Genomic DNA, 9,437 nt, shown 5'->3' with positions numbered 1-9,437 from the left:
AAAAAAAAAAGAATTGCCCATTTGAAGCTATAAATCTTTATAGAAGTAAATGGCCTCATCTTTCTCCCATGGAGCAGCTGTGGATTCGAACCACTGACCTTTTAGTTAGCAGTCTTAGTGCCACCAGAACTCCTTCAATCTCTGCAGTGAGTGCGCAATTAAGATATTTTCCAATGCTTGTCTTTTTCGGTCCCTGGGCACCTTGTAGTCTTCGCTACTTGAAGCCTTCTGCCCTAGACTCTACAATATATTCCAGTTTCCATATCATTTGTACACCTCATAATTTCATCTGAATGATAATCATGCCAAATTTGACAGCCCTGGCCCAGACCCCAAGCCCCAGCTGCCCCCTGGACATAGATGCTTCTCACAGGCATCTCAAGCTCATCTATTTAATGACTTCAAAAGTATCCTCATGTCCACAGATGGCAGGTGTCTTCTTTCATACTAGACTTAGAGATTAATCCTCTCCTGGTTTCTGTTCTTGTCCATAAACTTCAAGCATTAACTAGAATGGCCTTGCCACTGAGCCCCCATTTCTTCTTGCACCCACACTCCCATCCTCTTCTTCCCTTTCCTGGTTTTCCTATGTACTTTCCCTCTTCCTCACCATCAAGGTCTGTCTGTAAAGTTTCTGTCTGGATAACAGGCAATTTCCCACCTCAAAATTCTTAGGCCTAGAGCATCTTAATGAGTCAATCTGATTTTCCTTAGTGGGGATTTAGGAAGGAGGCATGTGGCACTGAGTTCCCTACAGTTCCCTATAGGCATCTCATCATTTTCTCACTCCAATTGATTCTTCATTGTGGCTTCTTTCAGCTCCAGAAATCGTCAACTATGAGCCCTTGGGGCTGGAGGCAGACATGTGGTAAGTTATGCAGCCTGTCAGCCCATGATTTCTGTGACCCACTGGCAGAAGGCCTCACACTCTGGCTCGAGACGCCATCCCTCTTGTCCATGAAAACCCTTTTCTCTGTTTTCATCGTTCAGGGCCTCTGGCTGCTTCAGCTGTGCTGAGTTTGCAGCCAGGGCAGCTGAAGGTAGGTAGGCCTGGCCCTGAGCTTTGCCAACAGTAGGGAGATAAGGACAGAAGAGAGGCCAAGGGGTAGCCGCCCCCAGAGCCTGCCACAGTCGTGATAAAGATAGTAGTAGTCCTGGCTTCTTCCATCTGGCCACCAGGTGTTCAGGGACAGCCTCTTAGATTCTGGGCCCTGTGTTGGGCCTGAGGGACTGCAGAGACTGGTCCCCTGCATGGATGGACTTCTTTGAATGATGCTTTACATCTTGCCAAGCACATCTGTTAGTTGGCTTTATGAAATGCTGCCAGCATTTCATGACATAGTCCTGTCAAGTTGTTATCATTATCCTCACTCAGGGAGGAGAGAGGCTCAGAGATGATGAACCCCACAAATCATGTGGCAGCAAGTGCATTTGCAAGTGTCTGGCTTTGGATTCGGCTTCAGGCTCAGTGTCCAGAGCTTGATGACTCCAAACTAGGCCCAGGTTGCTGACAAAGCCTGGGAAGCAGAGGGCCACAGGGCTCGAGCCAGCATCCAGGGGCCACTGTGGAGGAGGCAGGTGCCCTCTGTTCTGAGAACCATGTGAGGAGACATAACGCTAGTCTGGGATTGGAGCCTGGGCACCCTCTGACTCGGCTGTGTTTTGTTTTGCAGGAGCATAGGCGTCATCACCTACATCCTGTGAGTATCCCTAACCCAGGGGTTCAGACCCAGCTTAGACCTGGAGGAACTATGACGAATGAGAGACACAGACAGACAGGCAGACAGACCACTTACTGAGCATCCACTGTGAGCCAGATGTCTTACATCCACTCAGCAGGCCTGAGGCTAAGAGCTCTGAGCTCCATTTCAGACGTCTGTCCGTAGGGCAGAGAAATTAGGCTTGCAGCTTCTGGTCCTCCCTCCTGTGGGCCTTGTCCCTGCAGTGACCAGACTGAGCTGGACTGTAGGAACATCAGCTTTCACTCAGATGCCTCGGACAGCTGGAAGCTGGCTGCGCCCTGCCTGTCCCTGCCTCTTCTCTTGTGCCCCTCTCCTTTCCCCAGAACCTCTTTTCTTGCTCTCATCTCTCTTCCTTTCTCTCCTCCCTCCTTCTTTTCAGCCTCTCCTCTCTGCCGTCAAAGTATTAAATTGCTTCGACAGGTATTGCCTGCATGGCCTAGCTGTATAGTGGATTATATCTGGGGTTGGAGTCAGTCAACTCTGGCACCAGGTCTGTCACCTCCAAGGTCTTGTCAAGTTGCTTAACCTTGGAACTGATTTTTCACATCGGATAAATATGAAATCAACCACTCCCCACCACTGGTGTGTTGTGAGGGTTAAATTGGCTCATATGGCTCATTTCCTGCACGTCTTCGTTATTTGTGGCATCAGGGTGTCCTCACAGCACATGTGGAAAATGATGCACACTGGAGTAGAATTTGCCCACCTTGAAAAGGGGCCCAGGAAAGCCAGCACTCAGCAGCCAAGAGAACCGTTAGCATGACACCAAACACTGCAGCTCCCTCCCAGGCTGGAAGCTGTGCTCAGCGTCTTAGCCACCCCCAAGCTGTCTGCAGCCCTGGCTGCACATTGCATCCTGTTGTGTGCCACTGTGTCGATTCCAACTCAGAGTGAGCCTATGGGACAGAGTAGAAGTGCTGCATAAGGTTTCCTAGGCTGAATTTATTTTTTAATAAAATTTTTATTTTATACTTACTACTTACAAAGTTCATATACATTGTTTTTCACATTGGCTCTTTCCCATTTCCTTTTCCCACCCGTACCTCCCCCTATCAAATTGTGTGACCCTATGATTAACACCCCACACCCATCATCCTCACCTCCTCTTCTCTCCCCCCCCCTTGAATCTTCATACACATTCTATCATAGTGGTTTTATACAGTATTTGTCTTAAGCTGAATTTTTACTATGATAAAGTCTTTTCTCCCATTAAGAGGCTGGTGGATTTAAACTACCGTCGTTCTGGTTAGCAGCCAAATGTTTAACCAGTCACCGTGGCTTTTTAGCTGACATTGTTGTTGTTATGTACACATTGTTGAGTCAGAACAGACTTACAGCTGACCCTTCAGCAGGTTTTCAGAGGTAAATCACTCAGGAAGGGTTCCCATCTTTTTCTTGTAATGCAGCTGGTGAATTTGAACCACCCGCCTTTAGGTTGTCAGAGCAGCTCTTACTACTAGGCCACCAGAGCTCGCTTGGCTGCACATTAGCACTTTTATTGAAAATGTCCAACCTAGACCCCACCCAGGGCTGTTAAATCATGCTCATCAGGGGTGGAGCCTCGCCTTAGTGCTTGATGCAAAGAGAACACTGGCAACCTTTGGTATATATGGTTCGGGATCAGAGTCAGAATATTTCTGGACTCCTGAAACACTTTGGTTATGGTTTTTCTTGTTTGCTTGATTGATTCATTACTTTTAATTGGTTTTCATTGCATTTCATGCAAACATTCATAAACATTATTTTTTTTAAAATTCATTTTAATGTAAGTTTACAGAGACTTTGGATTTCCATTCATCGTTGCACTTTTCTCCCCGTCACCTTGTTTTTTTCAGAACACTGCTGTCCGTGCTGAAATAGTAGAGAATAGCCAGCATTTCCAGGGCACGCAGCCTTCTTGAGTTGAAATTCTTGAGTACCTGCTGAATAGCAAGTAGCCCTGATGGTGCAGTGGACCAAGTGTTAGGCTGCTAACAGAATGTAGGAAGAATCCACTGGAAGAAAGATAAGACAATAGAGCAGGTCTGTTCTGTCTTAGCATTCTTGGGGCACAATCAATGGCAGCAGGCTTGGCTGTATATTTAGGTCTTTGAAACATTTTGGGTTAGTTTGTGACTTTTATTTTCTTCTTGTGCTTTCCTGAATTTTCTACCATGAGCAAGTCTTATTTTTTAATCATTTCAGGAGAATAGTCAGAAATAAGAACACTAAGTGTTGTAGAACATAGTTTTGGGTATTGACGGTTGTGGTGGGCTTGATCAGATGAGCACAGGGTCCCCAGAAGCTGGGCTGGCGTTAGCAGGCCTGCAGGCATGTGTTCTGATTTGGTGCTTAGAAGTCATGTTCTCTCTTCAGAGAGAAAAGGTAGAAGATTCTGACTCATGACAGGTCCCCTCTCCTGAGCCAGCAGCGCCAGGCCCTTTCCCTAAAGTCAGTGACTCCAGTCTGTATTTTGCCGTGTTGACTTCTTCAGTTCCTTAAGATTCCTGTAAGGGCAGAAGTCCTCCCACTTCCCTGGTATAGTAGGTTAAGCGTTGGACTTTGAATGGAAAGGTTAGTGGTTCAAATTCACTAGCTGCTCCAGAGAGGAAGATGATGCAATCTCAGAAACCCAAGGAAGAGTGGTTGGAATTGACTTGAGAAAATGAATTTGGTTATTTTTTGTTTCAGTGACATGACACATCATTGAAAAGTCCTGCAAGGTTGCAGATCTCTAAGGGCCCATTTATTTCAACACGACTTGTGTTGTTGCTTTATCTTCCTTTAGCCCTAGCTCCTTCCATCGTCTTCTCTAACTGTTGGAAACCTCTCTAATTTTCAAGATTCAGTGGATACAAATGTCACCTTTACTTTGAAGCCTGCTCTGGAAACCCTCTTTCCTCTGTTGTCTCATCCCCCATCGCTTTGGCCTTTGTTATATTCTACTTGGTTCTGCTATGCACTATACAGAACAGTGTCTCTCCCATTCTCTTCCATAGCCTCTGAGTCCCTCAAAGACTCCGTTTCTCCCTGTCGGGCTCTCAGTAGGCATGCCATGAAATTGTACCGAACTGGATGCCACTGAAAAGATTGCTCATTGGCTGCTTCAAGGGAGGAGGGTTCAACTGTGTTGTTGGGGCCTATCAACACCTTGCAGCAGTCTGAGTCAGGGTTTCCCTGAGCTCATCACCCCTATTTCCATACACTTTCATGTGATTCCTTCTCTGTCGTGTTCAGCCTAAGTGGGGCGTCCCCCTTCCTGGGAGATACGAAGCAGGAAACACTGGCAAACATCACAGCAGTGAGTTACGACTTTGATGAGGAATTCTTCAGCCAAACAAGCGAGCTGGCCAAGGACTTCATTCGGAAGCTTCTGGTTAAAGAGACCCGGTAAGAAGACAGAGAAAGGCCCTGGTTCCCAAGTACCTATGGGCTGTATCCCCTTTTCTCTTCCAAGGAAGTCTCAGTCTGCCCCACTTTGCCGTGAACTGGCATCTGCACCGTGTAGTCTAAGCTGGGCAGGTTCTGAGAAGTGTAGACTGGTCAAGACTTGGCATTCATCATGTTTGTTCAAGTCTTTCTGCTTTCTTCTAATGTTGAAAATTATCTCTCTTTCTGTGTACCTATGTCAATCTGAGTGTTTATGAGTCTCTGTGTATATAAATCAGTGTGAGTTCCTTTGGTTCCCATAGACAGTCCTGAAGTACCTGGTACCAGGACCTGAAAAGACAAATAGGCAAGGGTTTCAGGCCAGTTCAGGTTGGAATGTGGGCTCAGAGGGATCAGTACAGGTATTGTGAGAGAATGGGAGACATCCTAATACGACCCCTGCTACTCTGACTCCTGCAGGGCCCAGGACAAGGCCTATGGCTGTGGGGGTCAGAGGATATTGGCAGGGATCTAGAATGGCCTCCATGGGGTGGGGCCAGGATGAGAGGACAGTTCTTCTAAAACAAAGGGCCCTGACATCTTAGACGAAGGGCAGTGGTAGGTAAAGGTCTCCTGGCCTGGACACAGAGCGGCCACAGAATGTATCTGGGAGGCAGAAAGGAAAGCAGAGAGCAGAGGTTTAACAATGGAGAGCTGGCATTTGGAGAGTTGTGGGAGCTCACTAACGCCTTGGTGAGGGGTCAGTCCCTTCACCAGGAAACTGAAGGTGAGGATAATGTCAGCTCACTTGTGCAGGGTCTGCCTGGAGCTCTTCCACCCCCGCCCCGCCCCCCAGGTGGGGAATGTAGTCATCTCCGATCCATCCCTCCAGCCTCCCTCACTCTGGCTAGATGGTGGTCAAAGAAGGCCAGAGTACAGCCTGAAAAGAGAGAAGCCTGGAGGTTGTCTTTCTCTAGATGTTTGCCCTCCTGAATCATCACTGTTTTCTGATTGTTGTTTCAGGAAACGGCTCACCATTCAAGAGGCTCTCAGGCACCCCTGGATCACGGTAAGGGCGTGGCTGTGAGTTTCTGCTCTGCTGCTTGGACTGGCAGGGGGGCCCTGGTGCCAAGACTGACACACCAGCCCCCAGCATGGATTCAAAAGCTAGTCAGGGGCCCTGGAGGGTCTGGGCTTGTTCAGATAGGTTTATGTTTCACAGATTCTGATTCTTTGTGAAACGTACACATTTCAGTAGAAGCCCTTTATCTCTGAGGCCAGCTTACGAAGAAATTTTTTTATTGGAAGATCTAAGCCACTGTTATTTTTCAGAGCTTCTAGTCATAGAGCTTGAGTTTTGTAAATTATCAGGTCTAGTAGCTTAGTGGTAAGGAATTGTCAACCCAAAGGCTGACAGTTCAAATCCACCAGCTATTCTGTGGGAGAAACACTGAGCAGTCTCCTCCCTTGTGATTTGTAGCCTCTGAAAACTAGCTGGAGGGTCACATAGGAGTCATTTCTGACTCTATACAATAACAAATAAAACAACAGTCATAGAGAGAAGCCAATACCAAGGAAAAACTTTAACATTGTAACATTTCTTCCTAATTTTTGTTCTTGGTCCCCCTTCACCTGGCCACCAACATTGCTCCATATGCGCGCACTCTCACTCTCTCTCTCCCCCCCTCCCTCCCTCTCTTCCCCCTTCCCTCTTTCTCTCCTTCTTTTCCCCTCCTCCCCCACCCTGGGCCTTAAAGAACTTACAAGTTCCTGGGGGGAGGCCTGATAAGGAAGAGAGGCAGCTATCCTCTCATCCTGTTAGGGTGATTTTATCTCTCTGTGGGGAGGGAGACAGGGGACAAAATAGTGAATTCCTTCCCACTCTCCGTGTACTTGAGCTGCTGAATTTTCAGAGGCTCTTCCATCCTGGCACTTTGGGGAGACAGGAGTCAGGAGACCAGAATTTCAGCCTTGTTCCACTGACAGATTAGCTGTGTGACTCTCAGGCACATTACCTGACTTCCCTTTTGTCTTACTTGTTAAATGAGAAGAAGGAGAGGATGTGCATATGCATGTGGAGGTGATGCCAGTAAGAAAGGTTCAAAGCCTCAGTGGCACGATTGGTTAAGCACTTAGCTATTAACTGAAAGGTTGGTGATTTGAATTCACCCAAAGGTGCCTAAGACAAAAGACCTGATGAGCTGCTTTTTGAAAGGTCACAGCTATTGGAAACGCTGTGGGACACAGTTCTGCTGTGACACATACGGGATCCCTTGAATTGGAATTGACTTGGTGGCAACTGTGTTTTGGTTTGTTTGGTTTATGAAGGTCATGGAAAATGGAGGGGGAGGAAGGATTGAGTGGTTTGTGATAAGGTCAGGTTTATCTGCCCCTTAAAGGACAGGAAAGGACAGAAACTTCTAGGTCTGGGGTTGGCCCAAAGCACAGAGCTGGGGAGTGTCCAGGCTGCCTCCCTGCTCAGCATGCCATTGTCAAAGGGCAGGAGGCCTCTCTGTTAGCCCTGGCCTTGTGTGCTCTCACCCATGAGGGAATTCCCCTCAAGGTGCTCACCATAGTCTGCTTGTCTGTATGATTGCCCATTAAATGCTATGCGTGTGGAGACCCTCTCTAATGGCTCTGGGCCCCCCTGCCCTGAAGGGAGCATGCAGGCAGCGCCCCTGCATGGTTCTCCTCTCGCCCTGGCTCATCTCGCCTGACGTGTGCACTCATGCCAACAAGCATGCCTACCGCCTGCATCTCAAACTCTTCCTTGGATCTTGTGTCAGATTTAACATTCTGGTTCTTCTGTCCGAATACCCACCAGTCCAAAGGAGAAGTAAGAGCCCCTGAACAACGGAAGTCAGAGCCTGTGCAGTTGAAGACCAAGAGCCTGAGAGAATATACCCTCAAGTGCCACTCCAGCATGCCCCCCAACAACACCTATGTCAACTTTGAGCGCTTTGCCCACGTGGTGGAGGACATGGCTCTGGTGGATCAGGGGTGCCGCTCCCTGGCAGGGGCCCATGACACCATCCAGGATGACGTGGAGGCCTTGGTCTCTATCTACAATGAGAAGGAGGCGTGGTACCGCGAGGAGAGCGAGAGTGCGCGGCACCACCTTTCCCAGCTCAGGTATGAGTTCCGTAAAGTGGAGTCCCTGAAGAAGCTCCTGCGTGAAGACATCCAGGCCACAGCGTCCAGCCTTGGAAGCGTGGCCAAGAAACTGGACCATCTGCAGGGGCAGTTTGAGGCTCTGAGGCAGGAGCTTTCAGCAGACCTGCAGTGGATCCAGGATCTGGTGGGCAGCATCCAGCTGGAGAGTGGAAGCAGAGAAGGCCTGGCCTCGATGTTCCACCAGGATGCCAGTGAATCCCTCACGGAGCTGCTCAGCAGAACGTGTAGTGAGGAAGTCCTGGCCAACCTGAAGTTCTGAGCCTCCAAATCCAGGCAGAAAAAAAAAACCACCCTGGATGGCCTACAGAAGCGTGCTCTCAAGTGCCCCGCTGGGATGATTAGCTAGAATTATCCTGCAGGTTCTAGTTAACTATTCATTCTCCATGTGCTTCCTCTCCAAGCTGGCTTTCTGGGGAGGGTGCTGGCAGGGAAGACAGGCTTTTAGAGCAATTAGAGAATGACTAGTGTGCAGTAGAAAGCCCTGGTGAACTCTTCTCCAGGAGGAGAAATGCTGGCCCCGGGGAGATGCTTGATAATTGATTTGAACTGATGATCTATTCATATCCCACTTCTCGCCTACAAACCTTATGGATTGCAGATCTTGGTAATATTTTAATAGACGAGGGATAACAAATCAGCTTGGTGCTTCCTACTGAAGAAGCAAAGACTTAAAATGAATTAGGGAAGATAATGCCTTTAGTTTGCATTGACTTTTCATTTACCAAACCCAGTATGCCTGTGGCCTCATTTGATCCTTCAAAAACTCTGAGATGGCAAAGTGGATATTATTATTAATTATTATTATTGTTTCCATGTAAGAGATGGGGAAATCTATTCCGAGAGGGACAGCTACTCATGCAGAATCACCCTGAGCTAGTCAGTATAGATGAAGCTAGTCAGCATAGAGGAACCGTGTGCACTGGATGGGGAGAAGTAGTGAGGCTTTGCTGTAAATATATATCAACCTTTATATTAAAGTTCAGAACACACAGGCAAAGTCAGCAACTTTATGCATTCTGCTAGGTGACTGCTACATGCCTGTGGTCAATCTCCAGGAGTCATGTTTCAGAAGGTGTAGTTCACTGTTCCTACACCCTACGCCATCACTGAGGGCAGAAGGGGGGACATTGTGAACCCACCTGTTGCTCCTCAGAGGAAAGGTGAGCCAGGCTG

At 48.0% G+C, this 9,437-nt stretch overlaps 1 protein-coding gene across 1 annotated transcript in view; it reads left to right on the top strand.

Moving 5' to 3' along the window:
- The window catches only part of DAPK2 (death-associated protein kinase 2), a 125,336-nt gene extending 116,813 nt beyond the window's left edge, over positions 1-8,523 (top strand). Inside the window, exons 5-9 of the mRNA XM_006899632.1 lie at positions 820-868; positions 1,674-1,700; positions 4,959-5,111; positions 6,114-6,159; positions 7,915-8,523. Coding sequence (XP_006899694.1) covers positions 820-868; positions 1,674-1,700; positions 4,959-5,111; positions 6,114-6,159; positions 7,915-8,523 — 884 coding nt within the window. The remainder of the gene's footprint in view (positions 1-819; positions 869-1,673; positions 1,701-4,958; positions 5,112-6,113; positions 6,160-7,914) is intronic.
- The last annotated feature ends 914 nt before the right edge of the window (positions 8,524-9,437 follow it).

The sequence above is a fragment of the Elephantulus edwardii genome, unplaced genomic scaffold (assembly GCF_000299155.1).
Source record: "Elephantulus edwardii isolate Elephantulus edwardi_28Jun2011 unplaced genomic scaffold, EleEdw1.0 scaffold00263, whole genome shotgun sequence".
In the NCBI taxonomy this organism is placed as follows: Eukaryota; Metazoa; Chordata; class Mammalia; order Macroscelidea; family Macroscelididae; genus Elephantulus; species Elephantulus edwardii.
This window is presented reverse-complemented; position numbering and strand designations above follow the sequence as displayed.